Source organism: Pholis gunnellus, assembly GCF_910591455.1.
Source record: "Pholis gunnellus genome assembly, chromosome: 2".
Taxonomy (NCBI): domain Eukaryota; kingdom Metazoa; phylum Chordata; class Actinopteri; order Perciformes; family Pholidae; genus Pholis; species Pholis gunnellus.
This window is the reverse complement of record NC_136536.1, coordinates 18,751,658-18,777,958: the sequence shown is the minus strand read 5'-3', so window position 1 is coordinate 18,777,958 and position 26,301 is coordinate 18,751,658. Positions and strand designations below refer to the sequence as shown.

The 26,301-nt window shown below is 41.8% G+C and overlaps 1 protein-coding gene across 1 annotated transcript in view; it reads right to left on the bottom strand.

The window, feature by feature from the left end:
• The window catches only part of bsna (bassoon presynaptic cytomatrix protein a), a gene marked incomplete at both ends in the record, with an annotated part of 122,031 nt that extends 107,916 nt beyond the window's left edge, over window positions 1-14,115 (bottom strand). Inside the window, one exon of the mRNA XM_079182287.1 lies at window positions 13,928-14,115. Coding sequence (XP_079038413.1) covers window positions 13,928-14,115 — 188 coding nt within the window. The remainder of the gene's footprint in view (window positions 1-13,927) is intronic.
• Window positions 14,116-26,301: the final 12,186 nt, after the last annotated feature.

Sequence of the window (26,301 nt, the reverse complement as noted above, 5' to 3'; positions counted from 1 at the left end):
AACATACCAGACTTATTTTAGATGGTTTATTCCTATTTCTGATTACGTTACATTAGTGTTGTGTGTTTTACTAACTGGATGTCATCATAAACATGTGTAACAAAGAGCGTTTTCAGCCTTGGCTCTGTTTTTCTATCATTCTATCAAGTGTTTGGGCTTTTTTTTTCAGTTAGTTGCCTTATTGTCTGCAGTACAGTCCTAACAGGGCGGTGGATTAATTTATAAAAAAAAAAAAATACAAAAACAGATGGGAAAAATTTTAGCCAGGCCGAAAATGGTGCCATTAGGCTTTAGGTTGTAGTCGTGAAGTATTTGCTGCTGATTTGATTTTACCACATTGCAAGCCAAGAGGCTCACAGCTGGCTCGCACAAATGAGCGCTAAGCTAATTTCACTTGTGATCAGACTCGTTGGTTCAGGCCGCGCTGAGACATTGATGAAGTGTGGTGTTTAATGCATGAACCGAGTGGTGTCAATCCCAGAATGCCAGGCGACCATGTCTGAAACCAGATCCCGGGTTTTAATTGGGCCGCGGAGGCCTGAAGGTCATGAAACTCAGTGAGCACGCACACACACACACACACACTTCTCACTACAGGGAGAATCTGATCAATAAGGGCGAGACTGGAGTTATGAGGTTGCCGCGTGACGGCGAGGATACGCAGCCTGTCCTTGGCAGAGCTGCTACAGAACTGCTGAGCCACAATATGTCCTGCTGGATTTACCTCTCTCTCTCTCTCTCTCTCTCTCTCTCTCTCTCTCTCTCTCGCTCTCCTCCCTTTATTCTGCTCATTAACTGTCATACAGGACTGTCAAACAGAATCAGAGACACGCAGACAGACTGCTCAGTCAGCGAGGCCGTCAGAAACATGGAGGTGTTGTACCAAAAGTGAGCTGCAGGGCTCGCTGACAGCTGCTCACTTCACAGCACAAACACGCCTTGCATTTGTCACTTGTAATCTCTGTTTTGTTTGATTCAAGGCCTTTGTTGTTAGGTCGGTAAGAGCAGTTTCTGTTTTTTGCTTTTGACATTTTTTGGATTTTTTTTGCATTCTTCTTTTTTAACGTTTTTAACGTTGAATGTGTTCCTACGGTTGAAACCGTTGCATTGATTGATTGATTGAGCTGATTGATGATTGAAGGTGGTTGGGGTCAACGTTATAGTACTTCTCTCTAATTTGAAAAGAAAAAATGTTTGTGAAGAACAATGAAAGATGTGACAACCTGTCTTCATCAGGTTGTTTTACATATTTAAATGGCTAAACCATATTTATTTATTTATTTGTGTTTTTGGACAACTGGTAAATGTAAGTCCGTCATTCACTCTCTGTTTATTCTCCAACAACTCCAACACCGTTGGTCGGTGCTGGGCAGATAGCATACAGCCATCATCACAGTTCAGTAACTGTGATGATGCCCTCAACACAGCATGCAACTTTATGGCCATCAGTTACAATATGAAAAATGTGAAATCACTTTTTCTCTGTTGTATGAGGTCATGACTCTTCATAGTAGAATACCAATCACCATTTTGCAGTGGAAGATCCCACAGTGAATCACTTGAAACTGCCTTTTTCTCTGTGTAAAGTGTAAATTGTAGTTCCGGCTCACCGTTGGTGGTGCACACACCAGAGTTTTTAGCTCAGTTTCTTTCTCAAAGCTCCCAGGGAGTCCTTGACTCCTCTTCTGAAGTTTTTATGTCCACAGGCCTCAGACTATTTTTTATGGAGGAATCTAATATTTTTTACACAGCTGCTCATTTTTACTAGGTATGATTCAAACAGTGTTTTGTGTCCATAAACTCTCCAAATGCCAGTAAATATTGTGCATGTAAGCTACAAAATGAATGTGACTTTTACTTCTGGTACCCTGGACGTGGTTCAACTCTCTGTTAATACATAACACTGTTGATTACTCTCATCTGCTCTCAGCAGTGATGATTCAACAAAATAACATTCTATAAGTACCGTGTATGGTTTGTGGACTTTTGAAAGCAAGTTCTATTTTAGTGAGTAACTCGGTGGATTTTAGGAAAAAGACCATGAAAAGGGTTATTTCACACCTACTGAAAGCTGTAAAATATCTGTGACAGGTACGTGCTGCTTTCACCGGGTGAAATATAGACCCACTGTACCGCTTCAGCTCGGAGCCTGAAACCTCTTTGTCTTTTTGTGACAAACAATAAACTTAGCATTGGACCGACTCACAGCTGATATGGTAGGCTATGTCTCTCTGACATCCTACTTTCTCATCTTGCTTCTGTTCTTTCTCTTCCCTTTCTTCCTCCAACTCTCTCCATATTTCGGCTTGTTACTTACTTTACTGTGTATGAAAACTGTTGTCTGAATGCTGCATCTTTATATTTCTGTGACATTCGTTTCTAAAAGTGGAGACTTTGAGAGTACGAGAGTTTTCTGTTCACCCATGCTGGAACAGCTCGTTATAGGATTCATGTTCAAAATCAGACGAGTCTCCCCGATAACAGGAGCAGAAGCTGCAGCTCCTTTTGAAGCTTTTGGAGGAAAAAAAAAAACTGCTCGCAAACCTTTGAACACATCAACTAAAGTGACCTAAATTCAAAAATCCCATTTTCCCCCTAATTTCATGCTGATAACAAAAACATCCCATTTGAGTGTCTTTCGCTGTGCCAAACCCCCCACTGAGTCCAAATGACTGCAGGAAGCACAACTGTGCTGGAAATTAAACTGTGTCATCCAGGGGAAACTGTCGCTCTACTCGCTTCCGTCAGCTGACAAACACAGAGTGTTTTATGATTTTAAAATGGAGAAATGAGTGATTTGAGTTTGAATCAAACATCTGCATGTTGTCACTGTCTTTTACTCACATAAAGTCATTTATTTAGAATTTGTGTTCATGAACAAGTCAAGAGTTTCAAGAGTCTGTTTGGGGCTGACTGTCGTGGTTCCTTGTTTGGGCTTCCAGCAAGAAAAACAACCCTTTTTTTTCTCCATCCATCGTCTTTGAATAAACCACATTGAAGGGTGAAGCAGAGAGCAGTAAATCAGTGTAATGTTCCGTAGCAAGCAAATAGAAAAGGGTGAAACTTATTGGCTATGAAGAAATCACAACAAAGGAGGAAAAGGCTGTTGTGAGTTGATGCACAAAAGCACACAAACAGCGTACTGCCGTAGTTTGTTCCAGGTGGTGCTGTGTCTGTACTTCTCAGCTTTAACACACTCACACACAGTGCATGCACACACCATAGTCAGCCACAGCATCAATACAGGTAACATTTGCTGTCAGGTGGCGACAACATAATGAGAAAACTCTGGCGTGACCTTCGCGAGTGCAGTTGGGAGAAAATGGCAGAGCGCAGCATAATGTTCTCCGACAAACAAGTGAAAGTCAGAGAGAAATGTATCCCGAGCTGAACGAAACGAACCGCGAGTGTATGTGTCAGTCACCCACAGTCGTCACCACAGTATGGACAGAACAAATAAACCTGATACCTTTGAGCAAAGAGAGTCACAATTCGTCAAATTTAACATGTGGTTCATTTAGAGGGAAGAAAGTGGTACAGTTCAGAAATAAAGAAATAAGGGTGAAAAATTATTTGTTTCAAGAGCCGTTTGCCTGCAGTCAATATAAAATGATAGACGTATAAAATGGCACGGAACAGTGCAAATTCCTGTTTTATCTTGTAGTGTGATCGTAATGCTTTTCAGTCGCCTAAAGACACAGCATTGCCTCTTAATGGCCACAAGGGGGCAGATTGGCCAACAACAAGTGAATGAATGAATAAACAAATGTACTGACTTGACTGTATCAGCTAACCTCCATTCAAACACTCTGGAGTCTCTGAATGAATCAGTTACCCAGGGATAAATAAATATGGCTTATTGAAAACATATCTTTATTCATTATAATCAAATTTGACAAATTTTCATGCAAAAAATATTTTTAAAATGTGTTATTATTAGGCAGCGTGACCACTGCACCTACAGTATTTCATGGTGAGGAATCACTTTTGAATTAAGAACTGGTAAGCTATGAAAAGTGTGCAAAAAACCTAATTTAATGTCAATGATTGCTCAACATTGTCAGGAAGGAACCTCCAACACTGGAGGAGTAACTTTTCCTATAATGACTCGTGTGCGTGTGTGTGTGTGTGTGTGTGTGTGTGTGTGTGTGTGTGTGTGTGTGTGTGTGTGTGTGTGTGTGTGTGTGTGTGTGTGTGTGTGTGTGTGTGTGTCTGCACTGTTCTGTGCTTCTGGTGTTTAGTTTTGCATATTATGTGTAAGATAAGTATGTGTAACATCAACGTGTGTGATATTCAACACAGGTGAAGTGAAGGCCAGATGTCTTGTTTCCGACTCATATGTATCAGCTGACCTCCACTACAGTTTTTTTCTTTTTTTCTATGTCATTGAATGTAATTATTATGTATTTCTGTTCAGTCCAGTACAATCATCGCTGTAGTATTCCTGCAAAGCGGCTCAGCTTTCATTCTAGTTATTATTAGAAGTGGCTTGTTCGTTAATTGTTTTCTATGCCAGGTTTACATGGATAAAACCTCTTCCAACCACTCCTGCCATGTTGGATTGAAAACAGTAAATACAAGCCAAACGGGACACGGAGCACCTGTATCCAGGATAATGCCAGGGCCGGCTGCTGTGTGTCAGTCTCTGTCTCAGTGTCTGGAGAGTTCCTTCTGACCAGAGCTGGCTTATTAATTGTCCCGTTACGTTGGTTATCTGGCAGAGATGGAGGAGATGTGCAGTTTGGTTGTTGACCCTGCAGACTTTTCGCAGTGCGTCGGGTCACAGCTCGCCTCAGAGACGATCAATTTGTTAACGCCAGAGCTACACCCGGACAGGATCTCTTGGCTGAGAGGACCACTCAACCCACAGTTGGATCACACGACACCGGAACGCTCCGTGTGAAACCAATTGTGGGGAAATTCCTCCAGGGAGAGTGGAAATTCATGCAAAACAACACTTAAACTGTCAATCTGAACCCTTTCCAAAGAATGACTAATATAAAGCTTCCATTCAATGCAAACCGCTATCTGTCATGGGTAGGGGGAATATAGTCACATATATTATTTAGTGCTATATGGGTCAGCAGGGGGGATGGAAATAAATTCCATTGCCTTTGTCAAATTGAGCTTTACAGTAACTGCCTGCCAAACGTGTCCCTTTGTGCATTTATTCTGTATTTTGAGTACAAGAGAACTCGTTATTCTCGTCCCACTAGAACCTAATTAGCATACAGTGAAACACATTTGAAACACCTACTTTGTAAAATGGCCAAAAAATATTGAATTTGCACTTATTAGGAGGATTTATTACAATGTTTTACTGTTGTAATTTGTTTATTAGAAGAAAAGTGAAAGAGGTAAATCAGGAAACGATGTAACTGATCAAAGCTCATGATTCCAAAAGCCTAATTCTGAATATTTTAGACACACCAGAAGTAATACATTTTAGCCAATAGCTCAGCATACAAATGGTCTCTGATTGTAAGATATGATGTTAATCATGTATGTGAGGTATTTCTTTTTTAAAAGGTGCAATTTGTTATGATCAGCCACATGTTTCAAAGAAATAGAGGGTAGCATTTCACCTCTACCAACTCCATACAATCCATACAATCTACACAATCTACACATAGTGTATAAGAAGTGGACGTAGTCGCCGTGATGTGACCTATTGGTTTGTCGACTGCCGTTGTGAAGCCTAGAATTTGACATATTGGCCGTTCTCATCCTTTTTTTTTTTGGAACCAGAAGTGACACAAGAGGCTGGAGCTAAGTACAACCGAACGCTGAATAAGACATTTCTAGGCAAACCCAAAAATGTTACAATTAACTGAACTGAACTGAAAACATACTGTGAAAAGGTTAAAGTTTTAAGACAAAAACAGGCCTGGATGGCCCAGCGTGCCATCATTGTGGAAACTCGCAGTGTTGGCTGAGGTGGTTCAGGCAGTGCTGCACACTGCTCACTACATGAGGTCAGGGCCGACTAGACTGGTGTTTGTTACAAATCCCTACTGAGCCCTGGAGGGGGACTGACAGCCAAAACCAGGAAGCCTTCGTAATCTGGACTTTTGATCCTTCATTCATAGAGATTTAAAAGGTGTGGCAAGTTCCAACACATCTAAAAAGAAAAAAAGCAAACCTACATTAACGTTTCATGCTGCAACCTTGGATCAAATAAACTTTACCTTTTTCAAACACGCTTGTAAAGTGAAGCTTTTGTGTATCAAACACCAACTAGATGCAAACTGGTTTGCACTCAAAGTTAAACGTCTACAAATCTTTTAGAGCTCTAATTTGCTGTGTATTTATTCATTTGCAGTGCAGAATGATAATTTAGCAAACACAGAAGCCGTTCCTATGTGAGCAGTTAATGTTTTTTCATAACAACTCAAAACAATTTGGAGTGTTGTTTCTTCTGTAAATTGACTTACAAAAACCTGTACGCTTTTGTGGCTATTTTCCCCAGATGTAGCTTGCCAGCAAGCGAGCTATGCAGGAGGATGCCATGAATTAACCCTGCCCACACAGCTCCGATTGGTTTGTTATTTTTCCAACTTGTGGAGACATACTCTATGTCAAAGGGCACACCGCCAGACATATATAAATCACTAGGCGAATCAGAGATGTGGGATGCAGTTCAGAGGTCTGGAACCGGGCGAGCTTCGTATGTTGCTTCAGTCTCAGTTCTCATGCATGAGGTTTGTCATGACAGGATAGAGCAGTACTGACCACCACAATGGCAGAAAAGCACTTTGTGTATAATTGTAAATGTCACTATAATCTTGCATACTGAAGCCGATATGCTTGGTTTGATTTTTACCAAAATTGGTCTGAATGAGGTTGGAAAAAGCCTTTTCATGAGCTTGCTGCCTGTATTCTAGTATGCATTGCATTGTCTTTCTGCCCTTTGGGTAAAGTCCATGCTCGTCTACTTAGACCAGGACAAATTCCAACATATTCACTTTGTGACTCCGGTAGTTTACGATCTCCTGGTTAAAGCAGCCAACAGATAATCCATTATCCACCACTGTCTTCCCTGTGATTCCACAGATTTCACCTCTGGTCCTGCTCAGATAGCCCTATCGTTTCTGTTCGGACTATTTCTGGGTTTCGCTCATAAGCTCCAGCGACAGCATCTATTTGCTGAAAACCAATACTGTCTTGGGCTGTGATATTGTGCTTATTGCCATCTTATCTCCCGATGCAGCCACCCAAACACATTTAGTATTTGGAGGCTCCTGCAAACATGTCCTCCTGATAACAGGGCGTGTAAATATATTGAGAGCCTCTGTCTGTCTCTCGCCCACACAGTGTCACACGTTCACCGACACACAATCCGTAAAAATCGCACTTTTCAAGCTCACACACTAACTCTCTAAGTTCTCCCTTTTTTCTTCGTTCACAATCGCTCTCCAATACATCCGCGTTAATTAATTTTGGAGGGTGAGGTCAGCTTTGTGAACCTCCAGGGGATTAAAGATGGTGACTAAGGACCTGCTCACTGCCTTCCAGGGTAAGAGTCAGAAAGTCAACCTACAATCGCAGTCCAGGTCAGTGTTTTCCAACTGTATGGTCTGAAATCCTCCACGAAAGTTACAGTGGCAAGATCACATTAGAGAGAGAAAGCTTGAGAGCAAAACCCAACATGCTGCTGCATTTTCTTCAGAAAGCTTGAGTCGTTTGTTGTCTCTGTGTGCATTTTCATCAACATATCTCTGTTGGGTTTTAGGTGCTATATATATATATATATATATATATAAGGTTGCGTTGAATTGAGGGACAGCTCATGCAGGAACCTTTCCCTGTTGGTGCATTCAGGTACGCTGTGACATCTGAGATTTCAGATTTGGCTGCTAAACAACAACCTTTTACTGTAAGAAATGACCAAATTCAAATTAGTCCATGATCGCATTTTGTTTTTCTGGGTTTGATTTTCAAAAAACAAAGTTCATAATTGTGATGCCAAAAAACTGCCAAAACTCAGACCTTTGATGTGGGAGTGTAGTCTTTTGAAATTGAAGAGAGTTTTCAAAATGGTCCATAACTGTGTGTCTCAAAGCAACACATTACTAACCAAGTATGTCAACATAAAAGGCAAAGACCAGTGTCTTGTAAGAGCTTCAGGGTGTAATAAGAAGCTATTTTAGGCACAAATGTAGCCGCCAGTGGACTAAAATGTTTGCTTTGATCCAACAGATCAACAGAGTTTTAGTTTTTGAATAAGCCGTTGGAAAGCAAGGAGGTTCAGAGATCTGTATTCAAATACACACTCAGATCTAGTTCGTTATATGTTAATTTCATGTGATATCAGTGTAACTTCAGTTTCATGTCATCATGTTATCTTTAGTGTCACATTGACTCAATTAACATGGATACCATGCTTTCTCCATCCACCATATTTTGACGATACAAGGTTAAATTCACATTGAGGACCCCTTTTTTTCTGCTGTGCTTAGAAATAATACTCATCTAAACCAACATTTATCAGCATCACAAAATATTAAAGCTCCGCAACGAATCAAATAGATGTGTAACATGAAAACATTTTTATTTGTACAGATGAAACCCCAGAGAATTATCACCCGACCCTGCAGCGCTCCTTCTTTTGGCTCATCGCTTTGGTACGAGGCCAGAATCATGGTTTAGTCTCGGTGTCAGTTCAACCTTTTCTCCAGCAGCAGTCTTCAGTAAACAGCCTCTGACAAACCAACTGTACGTTACCTGCCCAGCACCAAACTGCAGCATCTAGCGGCTAAAAAGCCACATTTTTGTTCCCGGGGTTGGTGGAGACCAAAGCAGAGGTAAAAGGAGAGAGAACATTTGGACTTGCATTTATCAGGCGGGCACAAACAGCAACACCTTTTACACTCTTTGTGATTAGAGGAGCGGTTAAGCTTGGATGTTGGATCAAAGGAACGGACCAACTCAACCAAACATCAACAGCTACAGTATAATGGATCAGCACTAGAGCTACAGCCTGACATTTGGCCGACATCTACTCTGCATCACACCCCATAACTTTCGACCTCGCCATCAAATTTCAACAACGAAAAGGCTGAAGAACGGTAACCGGTCCACTCAGCAGATCAGAAACTGAATCCTATCAGCGTTTGTTCCTCTGCTGATGTGAGACAAAAAAAAAAAAAACTCACGTCACTCTGAGCAGGACCGTCAGCATAAAAAGCCTCAATAACAAACTCAGTCGCACTGTACATTCACAATGAACACGGCAGTGACAGGCTGCTGCTTTTCTGCAAGAGGCGGAAGAAAAAACTGACACACATAAAACATGCGCGCGCACTCATGTACACACACACACACACACACACACACACACACACACACACACACACATCCCACATGCATACCTCGCTGGAAAGGTAAAATTGGTCCCAACTGTGTAGCATGTCAGAGAAAGAAGAAAATATGGCAACAAAGTCAATGTTCACACACTCCATTTCTCTCTCCAACATACACACACATTCACACTCTCCCACACAGGTAATCTCTCTCTTTCTCACTCACACGCAGCTTGATAGGTGTGTACAGTGAATCAATTGCGATGACTGCCGACTGTTGCGAGTCCTCGAGCCACTCTTCACAGTTGCTGAGCATGTACACAACAACAGTGTATGTAACACACACACACACACACACACAAATGTACACACAGCCCAGCCTATATGTGACAAATAAGTCTGCGAATATGGCGAGAGTGGGGTCAGATGTAAACTGAACATGTAACGCCACAGAAAGGGGTCGGTCTGTTCCATATGTGCTGTAGATCTAAGGTTCTCTCTCTCTCTCTCTCTCTCTCTCTCTCTCTCTCTCTCTCTCGTTCTCTTGTCTTTGCTATGCTCTCTCACTCCTTTCTGCCTCCTTTATCTTTAGCCATCTGGATATCTGTACTCTCCATCCCCCTCTCCTCTTTCTCTCTATCTTGCATCTTGCATTTATTTTGTATTCTTTCTTCCCTTACACAACTGTGTCCATTCCTTCATTATCACTCACTCTCTCTTTCTCGCCTCAATCTGTACATCAAATGCCCTCCATGTGTATCTCCTCTGTGCACTCTTTTTCAATTTTACACTACTCCCCCTTTTCATTTATTCTCAAATTTGAATGTGCTTTATTTGAAATTCATTTGGCGATTAAATACAATTGTATGATACAAAACATCTATAATGATGTGCTAAATACATTTAAAGAAAAAATTTGAAAATAGATTAAACGAAAACATATTTTTTGAGACAGGTTTACAATCTGATTTATTCATCTGTCAATATAATGTATTATCATTTATATTGCTGGTTGTTCCCGGATGATCCCTGACTGGAGGTAACAGTTTTATACACCTTTTGATCTATCACTACCCCATCACTCCCTTCCCCCCTTCTTGTGTCCCTTCAGGTTTTATCTCATTGTAGACTACACTTGATGTATTTCCACCAGCTTCTACATCCCCTTCGGCCCTCTCTCTTTCTATCTCCCTCTTTCCCCTTTCTCTCACTAGCTCTCCCTCTCTCTCTCTCTCTCTCTCTCTCTCCTTATCTGTGCTCTGCTACCCTATATAGCACTACGGTTGTATCTCATTGTAAAGGCAGAGTCATTTATAGGCTGCTGGTTATTGGTTGAGAAGGGGGCGGGAAGGGAGAGAAAGAGATGGAGGGGGAGGGATTTTCCCAGAAGGATGGAATGTACAGTATATTTACTATTGACTGTCAAGAAGAGAGACAACATTACTTGTTTCAGTAAATGCCCCAAAGCGACATACGTTTACATTCACGTGAGAAAGCTCTTTCATGGCCGTGATAATAATGACGGGAGTAAAGTGAGGCGAGTGAACCTCAACAAAGTAGTTATATTAACCCAAACCAGGATGTTTCCTTGAACCCATCAACGTCATATTTCTACCTAAACATTGTCACATCATGAAATATATTAAATTTTCAACAGTGACTTAAAATGTTTTTTGGGAAGCACAGACAAATGAAGCTGACATCTATTGTATATTAAAATGTAAAGCTATGGCAATGTTCTGTATTTTTGTTATTGTGAACAAATTTCATGAAAAGATCAAAACCAGCAATCCATTGAGCCCACTCACAAGTATTGACTGTGTATCCAAAGCCTGATGTATCTTATTCCTCACTGTCATAGAGCTCCATTGTTGTCCAAGAAATGTCTTTAAAAAATACATCAATGGGCCACACCGCTGCAATGGGGGCTTTCATTGGTATTCATTAATTCAAGTCAATCCCAGAAACAGCCTCTTGCTGCCTCAAAAAGACACAAGAGTACCAAATTTGCATTCATCCGCAGCTGAAAATAGTCCCTTAAAATACTCTTTACTCCTGTTTGAATAACTTTTGCTAACAAGTACAGTAATCCAGCCGTTTTAGAACATTACTGAGACTTTTTAATGCAACAATTAATTTGTAATGCGTTTGTACACATATACATGTTCAGTAGGAACCGATGGGCTTGGGACTGAGTGCCACAGACATGGAAGCTTAGTCGTCCATTACGTTTTATTAACAATAAGAAATTTGAATAATGGCAGCCTTAACCTTTAAAGAAAACATGCATACCTTTGGGTTACAGCTTTACATTAATATTGTAAACAGCACAACATGACAACTGAGTGGAATGTTCATTTAGAGGGAGAGGGGAGGAAAGAGAGAGAGAGAGAGAGAGAGAGAGAGAGAGAGAGGACCGAGGGAGCATGGGAATGTGCAGGGATTGAGTGAAATAGGAAAGGGAGAGATAAAAGCAAAAGGATGGGAAGGATAGGAAGAAAGGGAGACTGAAAAAAAGGGAATTGAGAGAGAGAAGCACATCCTTTCTCCTATATACTGACTACAAGTGTGGACAGGATATAGAGAGAGACAGAGAGAAAAGCATGCGAGTGTGCAGAGGAGATTGGGAGCGAGAGAGTGATAGGAGCAGGCAGTCAGGCAGAGCAGAGCAGAAGAGGGAGGGAGTGTGAGAGAGAGTGTGTGAGAGTGAGAGGGGCGGGGGGGGGGGGAGCAAACACGCTCTGCACGTGAGTCAATCTGTTCACATGGCCTTGTATTACGGCATTATAAATACTTAATGTGAGGCACTTCATGCCGCGGAAAACCCTCGCCTTTTATTCAGAGCGGATTTTAAAATGTGGGCACCGATTTTGAGGTCTGAAGTTGCAGGAGAGCAGAGACCTGCAGATTCAGTGCATCTTATATCGAACATTTGATAAAAGCAACAAAGACTGCGATCCCTTTGAATCCCCCAAACAGAGTAATGCAGAAATAATGCATTTTTTTCAGCTCTGTTGTCGTTCATCGGAAGCGAGCTGAAGCTGTCATCTGAGTCCCTGCGTTATGTAATGATGGATAGGCCTATGCTGCTCTGCTCTTCTCTCCTACAGAGGCATGAATCAAACCTGGGATGTGTCCTAAATATAACCACACACACACACACCCTGGTGTGTTTGTAGGCCAGCTGTAGCCCTACGCCGGCATTTTTTCGACAAAACGTCTACCTCTGTACAGCAGCCATGGCTGCAGAGTTTATGGATGAGGTGGTACAGTAAATGGGTTTCCTGAATTCTTGCGGCAACGACACAAGAATGCATGTGTGTTAGCTGAGCCAAGCCAAAGATTGAAGCTGTAGGGGTGAGAGGCATACCAACATGTGTGGAAAAAGGTTTGTATAGAGGCCTTTTAATATGCATACAAGCTGTGTAGAATGACCTGTGTCTACAGTGCAGCTGCTGTGCACATGTTATGTCAGGTCATGTGAAGCTATGTTAGGACACACATGGTTCATGTTATATGTATGAAGAAAAAAAGCCTGACAGTCTCAGCATTGCATAGAGAACAGGGATGCACATATTTGGATTAGGACAAAAAAAAAAAAATGTTAATACATATAGATGTCAAAAATGGCCTTTTTGTGTTATACAATCGAACACATATCTGGTTGTATGTTGCATGATTTAGTGGAATGTCACATGTATGTTGTAGTGCTGTTGATGCTATAGCACGGTAGGAAGAGAGGATATATATTTATTTATTTTATATTATGTGGCACAGTAGGGTTTGGTTTGACATGGTACGGTACAGAACGGTATGTCGGTAAGCAACATCTGTCTGTCAAGACGCGTCATTAACGAGAAACGCTGTCGTTACTGGTATAGTATGCTACACACATATCATCAAACACGCGCCTACATAGCCAGGCAAGCCCCTTAACGTACACGCGCACACACACATTCAGCACCCTCCTCTCTTCCATGCGGAAACAAGCGAGTGTGTGAAGACGCTCCCTCGAGCACAAACCACACAAACAAAACAAAAAAAACGTCCCAATGGTCACGTTTAATAACATGTTAACGGAGAAAAACGAGCGGCTCGATTGTGTGTGAGTTTTTTTTTTTTTAGAGAGAAGACACGTCCTGTTCGACACAAATACGCCAAAAGCACAGCCCGAGCCGGGGTGAAGGAGGAAATACTATTACAGCACAATCTGAGAGCGAACACACAGCCGGAGATGCTCGCTGATGATTCCCGTAACATGGAGCACAGGGGCACGGTGCTTGTGAGCCGCATTATTAACATGCAATGTCAAACCTATTTTAGGGAACACGTTCAAAGCGAGCCGCTCGAGCTCACCGGTGTGGCTGGTTGCGTTTCAGCACCGCGGACAGCTCTCGGGTTTTTCAGCATGCGGGGATTGGCGCGGGAGAGAGCGAGAGAGAAACAATGTGTGACACTCTTTATCTCATCTCTCTAAAAATGTGAATCAAATGACACCTGGTCTCTTGTCCATCGACTGTTTCCGTGTTAAAAACACACACACATTGGGTTGTGATTCAGTAAACCCAGAAGCCTTTCACCCATCCGCATTTACCCGAGACCTCCACTATACTGCTGCTCCCTACCTCGTCATTCCCATCCCGGGGCCTCCGATCCCCATCCCTCCCCCGGCAGCGGTTCCGTTGACCGGCTTCATGTGCTGTCCTGCCCCCGGTCCTGTTGCGGGTCCTCCGGGCATCACCGACCCCATCATCCCGGCTGTCCCCGGCTCGCCGGGCTGCCCGCCGCCCTCCATGCTCGCTTCGTTCCCCATCTCGGTCTCGGCTCAGGAGACGGGAGAGAGGCGGAGAAAGGCAGTAGGTCAAATCGGCGGTGTCGCTTTCTGTGTCACTATACGTTGTCTTTTGTAATCTAACCATAAAAAGAATGAATGGAAAAAAGGGGAGCGAAAACTGGGAGAGTGAACTCAGCGTTGCTCCTCCATCACCGCCATCATCATCATCATCAGGACCAGTGGGCTGCCTCCTGACGCGATGACGGGAGCGCGCCGCGCAGCCACGGCCACTATGAGGGGGGAAATGAAAGCGCGAGAGGCGAGAGAAACCGAGATTAGATTAGATTAGATCAAAGTTAAATGAGCCCCGTGGACGAATTTGGGTCGCAGCAGCAGAAAGATTATACAAAGAGCAACATGGAGACACATGAAAAGGGTTCACTCTGACCTCCAGTTGGTGATCATCATAAGGGACACAAATACAAAGACAACTCAGTTATATCATGGTATTCATATAGGTTGTTTTATCCCTGAACATTACCGTGCCCTCTGTTCATAAATCGTATGTGTGTTTTTTTATCTGCAGCTTCTTCTCCACATTCAGATTGATGCTGTCATGTAAAACAAGTAAACTGATTTAATTCCTGGATGAAGCAATAAAGTTAAACTAAGTTACCAATCAGCCACGAGACAAACAGATGTTAAGTAAAGATAACAAAGTGTGCTTACAGAATGGAATTGTATGCATTTTCAGCTGAATGCAGGATGTGAAAATGTGCTTGTTTGTCTTAAAAGTAATGTTGATTTGCCAGAAATGCACTGTCAATGGCAAAGACCAACACACTATCCCCACTATCTGTCATGAAATGACTGGATTTACAAACAGCTGCTTGAAGAGCAGAATTGCGCAACCACAGACGTGGGCGCGCGCTTTCCGGCTGTCGAGGCTGCTGATGCCGAGAAGACGAGAAGCGGGGAGTGAAGGAGGAAAGGGAGAGAGCTACAGCGGCTGTACGTGCGCGTTCATGTGGCGCTTTCTCACACGAAGAAGGGCACGAGGAGCTTTGTGAACGCGCCGGGGCGTCAGGATCGACTGCACCGGAGCATCACGTGTCAGATTACACTCCACGGTTTTACGCACCCACTGGTACTCACTATTTATCCAGAAAGACTTCCTCCTGGTGGTGCACAGCGCTCCGGAAAACGTTTAGGATATTTGTTGATTTTGATTTACTGGTGGTTGACTACATCTTGATGGGCCACTAGCTCTGTGTGCATTATATTATAGATATAGGAGGTGAATTAAATTATGTTCCAGGAGAACTGACATATTGGAAGAAAAGCTCATTAAAAACGTGTTGAAACCACATTTAAGTATGATATATCATAGTTTTAGTGAGCAATAATAATGCACAGCATAGCATATTTAATTTAGGTAAAGTATGTCACATATCCAAAAGAAATAATAATTAGCTGAAGGTTGTGTTTTTAGATCCATTTCTTCATTTGTCTGGTATTAAGCAGAATACGTAAAAAAAAGTGCTGCAACATTGAAATAAAATGTGGTTCATTTAGGCCAATAAACAAGTGATTATCCTTTTCTACAGCCTGAAAGACTGTCACCCTTTGTCATATTTTATTTGACTTGCCTAAAGCATCAATATCAGTCAAAGCAGCTGCAACAACCACAACAGCAGCATTAACACCAACAGTAGAAAGCATTTAGCTGTGTAACAAAACATGTTAAAGGGAAAGGGAGAGTTTGAGAAAATCAAAGTGTGAAGAGGGCATTAAATCCATCCCATACAACAATAACAACAAAGTCGGTCAGATAACAGCCTCCAAGCAGCGTCCCACCCCCTCAGCCACTGGGAAAAGGTCCACTCTCTGTTCCAATGCCAAGTGTCTCCCTCTGAGGCCAGACTTTATAGAGATGAATAAACCCCGCCAGCTAACTTCAGCGCTGCATGTCTACTGTGCAGTGTCTTTCTCAGCGCAGAGCAAAGAGACAAAGTGCCGCTGCAGTTAAAAGAGATAGATGGAGAGAAAAAACAATCCTCATCTAAGCTTCTTTCAGCTTTCACATATTACAAATAATGCCATTCGTTTTTATTTTCAAACACTTTTTACTCTTTCAATCATACTTGACATTGCTTGACATGGCCTGTAACATTTAACAATTAACATTTCAAAACTGTCAAGTGATTGTGTTTCCAACATTAACAACATGTAACAGGGTTATACCAGCAGCAAGAAAACAACAGAAGAAATGAATAAAAAGATAAATAAAAATACATTTCCATGGGCTCAATATTTTTTGAACCACCAGCACACATCACAACTCATGAACTCAGGGCTTCCAGAAAATGTCCACCTGCTAACTCATGAATATGCATCGTGGGTTGTTGAAATTGACTGTGCCCTGGATCACAGTAAACCCAACGGCACCTGCAGGCATCAGGAATTCCACACGTACACATCAGAACAAAGCGAAGCAGAAGAAACATGGGAACGTTCGCACGAAACACAAAACACAAAACACAGCTCCACAGGACACAGGACAGAGCAGAGGCAGCCCGGATGGTACCCAACAGTGACAACGGATCCAAATCACCGAAATATATAATGCACTCTTGTCAACAGAGACAGGTTTGAAGAGAGCAGAAAATGGACAAAAACATAATTCTGTAGACACTGCAGAACAAAGCTTTCCTCCAAGACATTACAGAGTTAAAGAACTGAGACACTTAAATGTAACAGCGCTGAATTCATTCAACGCAATGCAAATGGAAAGCAAGCACTCAGGGACAACACAGCTAAGTGCCAAACATAGCCGGCTATTGGCTTTCTACCAAGCTCTCTCCATACTCTAAGAGCGACTGAGAAATGCTTGTTGGATCATACACCTGTTGGTTATTAATGCTGATGCTGTCTAACGTAAACTCTTCAGTATATATATATATACAACAACGTGGTGACAAAAGCACTCGTTTAATTATAGGGGCTCCGCCATCTTCGCCGTGTGTGTGAGATTTGTTATGTTACGTCATGCAGATCAAAAGTCCAGAGCCGGTTTTCATTCTCAGTCTGTTGCTGTTTGACAAAGAGATCTGTGCATTATGTCAAGACGTTCATTGGTCTCCTTTGGGAACATTATCACCTTTTAGAGTGGTTAGGCTAACTTGTTGGCAAACAGTTTCTTATTTACACATCCGGCAGGTAGGAGCCATCATTAACATTCATTTGGAGTCTTGTTGTTGGCCACCTGATACATGCAAGTTCAGTCTTCACTCTACTTTTTGCTCAGTTTTCCCCTCCACCTGTTCCTGAGGGAAATAAGTGGCTTTTCTATCTGCTAAATGAGTACTGTACTGTTGTACTTATATTCTCATCATAACTTGGACATCGTTTCATCTGTGATTTTATGAAAAAAAACTTTTTCAAGAGTAATTTTGTTTCATGCTTTTTATAGAAATATTGACTTTTGGTTTCAAAAAGCCTTCTAAGAAAGTGATTCCTCTGGGGAGGGGGCATGTGGATTCTTTTTTCATGTAATTTGGGAGAGCTGACACTATGAGAAAGAAAACTATGGATCACACAAGTGTGCATGAATGAAAGGTCTTTGAATGTAACATCTTATTTAATGTGATGCCTCGCTCTTATTGGTCCAAGATTCTAATCCCCTGTAAATATATATTGGCCCCGTGGCTTTAAACAAGGCAGGGGCCTGCCAGACTTGCCTGACCACAGTAAGCAAAAGACACTTAGAAATTGGCCCTTGGAGGCAATAAAATAACCACTAACATTTGTCATTTCTACAGTACCAGACTGTAGTGGCAGGGCTCCAAGCGGTCTCTTTTCAATCTGCGATCAAGCCGTGGCTGATGAAATGTGGAATTCAACATTTCTCATCCAGCGAACAGTTTCTTGCTCCAGCAGGGAGTCCTGAGAGGCTGCCCAGGAAACCTGCAACACCAGAATCGATCTCCTTGACAGACTGACTCATTGACGCGAATACTTAAGGAGATTAAAATGAAGCAACGTGCCAGCTCTCCACTTCACTCAAAGCAACAGACTCGGGGCAGGGACACCCTATTGGTCAGCTGTGAACGGTTGATTGAGTGATTGATAGGCGGGGTAGACCTCACTCGGCACTTTCACTGCCCATGTCCAGACGTATAGCAACAGAGGAGATCGTACCCGTCATTTATCTCCTTCGAGGGGGTCTTTCCTTCCCTTGGCTTCATCTCTTCTCCACAAACATGTCAGGAAAGAGGCACCAATAGGCCCACATTGACATGTAATTGCAGGGTAAAAACAGATGAGATTGAAAAAAATAATTATGGCCCTGTTCCATTTAGGTGGGCTGGGGCCCTGGTATTGTGCATGCTGGCTCACTGCTTTGACACTAAATAGAATGGGATCAGTTTTATCAATAACAGCTGTGTTTACCTTGAAATTACATGTCGATCTAAGTTCTGTTACCGTTGTAACCAAAGCAGTTGTAAGCATGTTTCTAGTCATGTAAGATGAAGGAATGGATACTAATGGCTGCCTAAAAGACAGGAAAAACACTGTGGTGATCTTGTGCTTTGGAAATTGATCGTCAGTGTGATAAATATAATGATTTGCAATTATTAAGCTAAAGTGTGCAGAAACACTGAGAATATTGCGATACAAATGTCATCCAATGATGCAATCAGTACATTTAGACTGCTTTAAAAAGAGTTCTTCCAAATGGTTCACCATTATTACTGCTGACAGTTGAATTAGTTTTTTTTTAATTCACTCTCATCATCCAAAGATTTTTCAAACAGACCATTAGCAGCACGTTTGCACTGCTGCAATCAAATGTAATGATCTCGGTGATAAACTCAATGAACTCACGTTCCAGTTGTACCAACGAAGAAGGCGTCAGGGTGGGAATGGCATTCTGGGGTAATTTTACGCACCTCAAATGCTTCATAAATTAGCTTGAAACATACAAGTCCGAAAACAATTTGAGGATGTGGTGAGGAGAGGGTTAAATTTAGTTGATGCGTATCATCTATTCCATCTCATTCCTCCTGCTATCGATATCCCTCTCTCCATAGTGAAGGAGAGAGATGAGGAAGTCACTTCTCATTCCCCCAACAGGAAATGAAGTCAATATGATATTGTGACAGAAATAGTCAGTGTTCTCTGATTATGAAATCAATTAGAATGAGGATGTCATTGGAAGGTTATTGGTTGGTTGTCTGTTGCTTGGTAAGTCTGCAGAATGTCTGTTGTGTTACGTTCTTCAATTCTTACCTTCCCTTCTTCTTTGCTCCTCTGTCTTCCATTATTTCTTTCTTGCCTTTTGCAAACACTCAGACTTCACTCTAATTCAGAACTCCAATTTTTTATTTATTTACAATCAATCACAACATTTTAAAGACTTTCAAGCCAACCAATTGGCATGTCCAAATATGTAGCTATCTTAAAGCAGACTGTAGGAAAATCACAGGTGTTAGTAATAGCATTAACGATGGCACATAATTACTTAAATGTCCCAGTAAGCCATGACAGAGAGACAACATGTCGAACATCAGGCCCCTGAAACTGAAGCAGAAAAATGGCCTTCATTAGTTTTATTATTTACACCTGTTGTGAGGGACCGACCTGGCAGGCATGAGGAGTCACATGTGGATTTTCAAAAAGAGGGATTTATTAACCCCAAAATTAAAGATATTAAAAAAATTAGGCAACACAGTTTTGGAACCATAAAAGAAAAAAAGAGCACAAGTAAACAGCACTTAAGTCTAACTGACTATAAACTAAACAGACCAGATCACAGAGGGGAATATATATAATGGGGTATCACAAAGACATATACTTTCAGCTACACTACAAATAAACACAAAACAGTATATTTAATTTATCAGTATGAATATTTTATTAAATAACATAAACAAATGTACCAACAAACAAAATAGTTTAAATAAATAAACTCTGACCTAGAAATCCCAATCCCATTGGTACATTCTGATTGTCCACTTCCTGTACGTAAGAGCTAAACATTTAAACAGTGCTTCTTTTGCTCCAGCCTGTCAACATGTGCCTCCGGCTCCTTCAGCTCTGGTACATCAAAGAAATATAAATTAGTAGACTTAAGGTGAACTTCTCTAAAGACAAACATAAATGTGACTGTACAGAAGTTAACCAAGTAAACACAGTATGACTTAAGAACCAAATGCTACTTCATGTGTCGTCATGTATCTGTTTGCAACTGACCGTATGCACAATTTAAAGTTAGCTGTGAAATGGCAAACAAACTAGCAAACATATAATCACCCAAAGCTAGCATGAACATTAGGCTAGCACTAGCCGTGTTCAAAGCACTTCAGCCTTGTGATGGACGAAGTTGGCAGCTCATAACACTATTGACATTGTATTACTTTCCATCAGTTTCTTATTAGTCTAATGATGGCTTATTACAAGTAACCAGCTAATGCTGTGGACTATTTGTAATTTCATTTGAACGTTAGCTTTGTGATGGCCAAAATTAGCATAGATGTTACTGATCTTGTATAATTTTAACAATTGAGCACTAAAGTTAGCAACTTGTTGAGATTGTAAAATCTTCCCTTGTTGAAATAGGCCCTTTTTCACAGCAGCCATTTTGACATGTCAAAGCAGGGTAAACACAGGTGTCATTGATCAAAACGAATTATGGTGCCATTCCATTTTATGTGTCACATGCCATTCCAGTGAGCCAGTGTGCACAATAACCGGGCCCTGACCAACCTAAATGGAACAGAGACATAATTGTGCGTTTACCCTGCGGTGACTTGTCTAAACGGCTGCTGTGGAGGCGGCCTCGCTGGAGTCTGAGCATTAAGAACTACTACATAGAACTAGCCAGTAGCCAATAGGATCACTATTACATTGAGACTGTTTAATAAGTAGTTAGTAACCTAAGTTCAGACAGGAAGACTATACTCTTGCATGCCTAGGCCCATAGTCTATTTACCATACATCTGCCAATCACTCCTCCCGCATGCACACTCATTATTTCCTTGCTGTTATTGTTCGGGGCTGTCAATCATGATATCAGCTGTCTCGATCAGCTGGTCTCTCTAGCCAATAGCACAACAACACAATTACACCGCTGGTCTATCATCTTGCGGCAGTCTCTCTTAAATATGATTGTCTCTCTACCTTCAGCACGTTCATGCTGCTGTTACACAACCCTCCACCTCCCCATCTCCGCACAGTCTTCGCAGCTTCATCAGCTTCATCAGCTTCATCAGCCACCACCACCAGTGTCTGGACTCCACGGGGGGGATTTATCTTGCTGCTGCTGCTCAGGGCAGACGCCCCTCGATTACAAATCTCCATAGAGTCCAAGCGCCAAAGACTCTGAAGACTGTCATCTGCATATCATTTGTTCACAATAAACAATTATCTTCTTTATCAGACTTGTCTCTCCTGATTGAACTAACGTTAGCCTCGCAAAAGCCAATGTGCGAGAAAGATGGCGAGCTACCAAAAATAACTGTTGTTTAGAGTCCTGATTTAATTAAATAACAGATGAATGCAGTCATTGGTTTAACTATTTGTCAAAACAGTCAGGCTATAGTTTCTTTCCTCTGTATGTGAAATGAATTAACTGTATAACAAAAGTAATGTGCAGCAACCAATCGGTATCTTTCTGTGAAATGAAGGGTTACAATGCCGCTCATTTATTCCAAAAAGCCAAGCAAAATAACAGTCAATGTGCCATGCATTTGAAAACAGGTTACCCAAACAGTACCACCAGCTGATCCTGTTGGAGAACAAACACATTTCCCTGAGATGTTGCAGGACTGCTTAACAAAGATTGTCACCAGCTAGATGAATGGATTCAGTGGTGGTATACATTTCGCACAACACAGGCTGGGTTTTAAAATGGCGCTATAAAGAGTCTGGGTTTTGATTTGTTTGTACCTCGGAGTGCCTCAGAGCAAATCTCAATGAGTTGAAGTGAATATCATAGAATAATAAAAGGCCTCTGGTTGTTTTTTCTTCTTTCTTTCCTCCGTCTATGGAGAAACTGATCAAAGCTTTTATTCTAATATGTGGGCTGTTAAATGTTGACCGAACCACAGGTGATTTCTCTTCTATGTGATGGCCTCATAAATACAAAGAGCATAATGCAATTATTTACTGCTATAATCAACAATCATACACTACAGGAAGCATAATGAAAAGCCGTTTCCGCTTCTTTCTCCTCCTATTAATTCTTTCTTCTCGGTTGCTTTTTGCCCTGTGGAAGTTTTGAAAGAACAACTCTTTGAACTCCTCCAAATGTTTGCATGAATTGCATATTTTATTTAACTTAAAGCTAAAGAAATGAGTTTATATTTCTGATCCCCATAGAATTTATAGCCTGATGCCCAAAAGGCGGGAGTGCAATAGTCATCAACTCTTGCCTTCATTATTCTCAAAGTATGTCACCTTTGTCATCCTCTGAATGCAGAGCTAATTACTGTAATGTATGTGACGGGAAAGATTCAGTCCTTGTCAGCATTCTGTTTGGGCAGCTTCCCCGCTTATCCTGCAGCGCTGTAACCAGCTTTCCAATTGTAAGACTGCCAGAAATGAAAAGCTGTAAACTGGTTACCTGTTTGTCTCCAATTCAGTTTTTTTTGGAGCTTTCTTTCTTCATGATCGAGCATTTTGGTGCTGAATGCAAGATCTGTGTTGGCACAAGGAAAATTGCTTGAATGTTGAACGCAAGTTGTTCCTATATTTACCTTCCAAAACTGATCCCCGATCAGCTGCTTTGACCATGGACAGCTCCGCGGGAAACTGTCCAGCCGTCTCACGAGTGTGGAAGTTTAATAAAAACCTAGTTTCTGTGCCAGAGAAATCATCTCTAATAGTTACTGACGGTTCCCACAGTTTACTAAATGAGGCAATAAAGTAGTGTTGGCAGGCAGACGTTTCCTCCCAGGGTGTGCTAAAAAACAAAAAAAGGGAAATAAAATGACTCCTACTAATCTAAATGTGCAGCATTATTTGTTTAAGCCAGTATATGGAGCGACAGACGCAGCCGTGACATGTTGAATAATTAAGTTGAAGGGGCCAACATGTTGGAACACTTGTCATGTGCTTCATATCTCCAGGCTGCAGATGTGTATAAAGGTGGACGACCTGGGTCAGTCCTATCCCATCATAAGAAGGGGAGAGATACTTAGTGTACTAACTATGGCTGACAGGGGAGAAAGGACTCTTACCAATAAAGGAAGAAGCAGTTGAGCAAAGGAATGGAAGAGAATATCGTTCAGAAACAAAGGGAAACCGTGTAATCTGAAAGAACAGGATTACACAGGTACCGCACTGTATACTACAGACGCCGGAACAGCAACAGCCACCTGCAACTTCGCCTTGTTGCTCTCTGTAAGCATGGTGCTGTGTTAACAGTGGGGGAGGACATCATGCGTCACAGTGACGATATCTTGGTGGCAATAAATACAATTTGTATGGGCTTATTGTGTTGAGTTACCCTTTTGGGGAAAACTGTTTCTTTTATGAGTTTATTGCTTCTATTAGAATCGACATAAGGCCTCTCAACAAGACTCTGTTTTTTTACATAAAGCAGCATATGGCAGAGCTGATAAGTGAGCAACAGATCCGACACGTGACTTCCTCTCTGCAGCACTACACACACACACACACACACACACAAGCATAGACCTTGAAACAATGGATAATGGTGAGATAAACATACAATTCAAATTCAAAGTGGAGCGGATCAACTTCTCGCAGCAAGCACAGGTGCAACTACATTAATGCGTGCCCTGGCAACACATGATACTAAGCCAACATGCACAATACCAGGGCCCTGAAACTCAACACCTGAATGAAACGCAATCTGTGTCATTTTGACGAGTCATAATGAAAAAGGTCTGGACCTAGCTCCACACAAATACTGATTACATGATTCACAACAGCCTTAGCAGTGAAGAATAACATTTTCTTTCTTTTTTTTTACATGACTTACTTTTTTTATTTAATGGTGAGGGATTTTATTTGTTTAAAAACAAATGAATTCAGAACAGAATTAGAAGTTATTTATTAGTTAGATATAGCTAAATATTGTTTCTAGAGGAGGAGCAACAGTTGTGTTTTACAACAGCAAAGTCACCATATCAAGTCGTTAATATCTCACTGGAGACAAATGTAAAATGTCAATAAGATTAATACAATTTCTGAGTGAAGTTTATAAAGAGTGAAGAACACAGACATCCGTCAGTATAAGTCATTCCTCCTGTCCTCTGTCCTCTGTCCTCTGTCCTCCTGTCCTCCTGTCCTCTGTCCTCTGTCCTCTGTCCTCCTGGCTGCTTTGTCTCAGCCGGCAGAGGAGTTTACCAAAAGAAAGCTTTTGGTCGATCTTTCATGCGGTGCTTGTGTAAACATAGCAGCACTGGCCGAGGAATTAGGTTTCACTTTTGTTTACAAGTTCACAAATGTATTGATACGGTATTGGCTTTTAACTCGCAAAACTCGAGTAATCCTTCACTTCACCTGGTCAAGTTATTATTAAGCAGCGGGGTCAGCCAGTGTCCGTTCATGGCTGCTGTAGAAACATGGCGGTGCAAGATGGCGAACTCCTGTTGAAGACAACCCGCTCCCTAGATATAAACGGCTTTTCTAAGCTAAGAAAAGCATAACGATGTTACACACTGTCCCCTTAACCACTTGAACGCCAAGCATATCATGTACGCAACGTCCCATTTCGTGGCCATGAGCTCACAGGTTTTTTTATTGTGAAGGCCCACAGAGGAGTAGACCGAGTAGACAGAGGAGTAGACCTCTGTCACAGCATAAATCCTGACTGTCATGGCAGGAAAAGCACTGGTGAAACAAATGTGACTAATGAAGTTCCCGTGAAATCAAGTTGCCTGGATGGAGGCATTTCTGTGGCCAGCAAAGTGAGCGTCATATTCCATACGTAACTGGAGTGTTCGTTGTGTGCTCCACTGTTGCACTAAATCAATGTGTGTAAAAATCACCAATATGCTTCTGAAAGATACAGAAGTACACACCGCTTCAAGTTGGTTAGTGTGCTTGCACTTTTATACACCTCAATAATTAACACTGTCATCTGTGTTTTATTGTCACAAAGCCGTGCAATGTAGAAACAGTCTGCCGAGTTGCAGATTTAAGGAGAGTGTGCGTAACAAAAAGTCACCCAGACAACGGGTCCTTGAGCCCTTGCACGCTCGGCTCCTTTGTTTCTCATGAATTACACTGTGGGGCAATAGTGTCAATCAACAGAGCACTGACTAATCAGGCCGATTCTGTGTGCACACTAATCTTTCAGTATGAGCGCTTGTCGTTCCACTGTGAACACACTACATACTGAACTAGGATCAGAGCAGTGTGGTATTGCATGGTAAGTGGCTCCATCTAATGTACGCCTGAAGTCAACACAGGTGCCAGATTCACTCGGTCTCCCTGCTGATTGCCTTTCTGTCTCTCTGATTGCAGTCACCATCTTGAGCTGTCAGATGGCATTAACAAGCTGTAACCTCTGTTGCAACTGTTCATGCCATATGCCGCACGTGAATGCAGCATGGCGGCCATTAAAGTGTGCGCATTAGCATGTTTCGAGGGCTTCGGGACCAGCTCGGTCCTGAAGGCCAGAAGGGGTTGTGCCTTGAATACTAAATGAATGTAATATATATTAAAAGGGTTAAATCGCATGGCACTGATTAAAGGGTCATCAGGTTCATTAGAACGGGACATAAATGCTTAAAAGTCTTTCAAATGTGATTTATTCTACAGTCAAAAATACAAATTTAGAGATGAACATCGTTGAGTTTGCACAACCAAATGTATTTTGTCTGCATCGCATGAAGATTGTTGTTTGCTCAGTTTGTGTGTATTCCTGCCTGTCGGCTAGCTAAGATGTGTGTGTGTGCGCGTGTGTGTTTATGGGTGTCTGAACAAAGCCATCACGGGTGAGGAAAGATTGCCTGAAAATGACTTGAGATGAGAAGAAAGTGTGAGAAAATGAAAGAAAATGGAAGATGGCCGAGCCTCAGAGCTTGTTCCAATTTCCCGTGCCAGCCGGTAGCGTCCATCTCTCCTGTCGCTCTACAGACATCTGACATCAATCACACATAAAACACCTTTACTTCATCTATCCTGACGTTTATTCTATTTTTTTCTATCCTGCCGCTGCACAGACACCTCAGAGATACAGAGGACGTC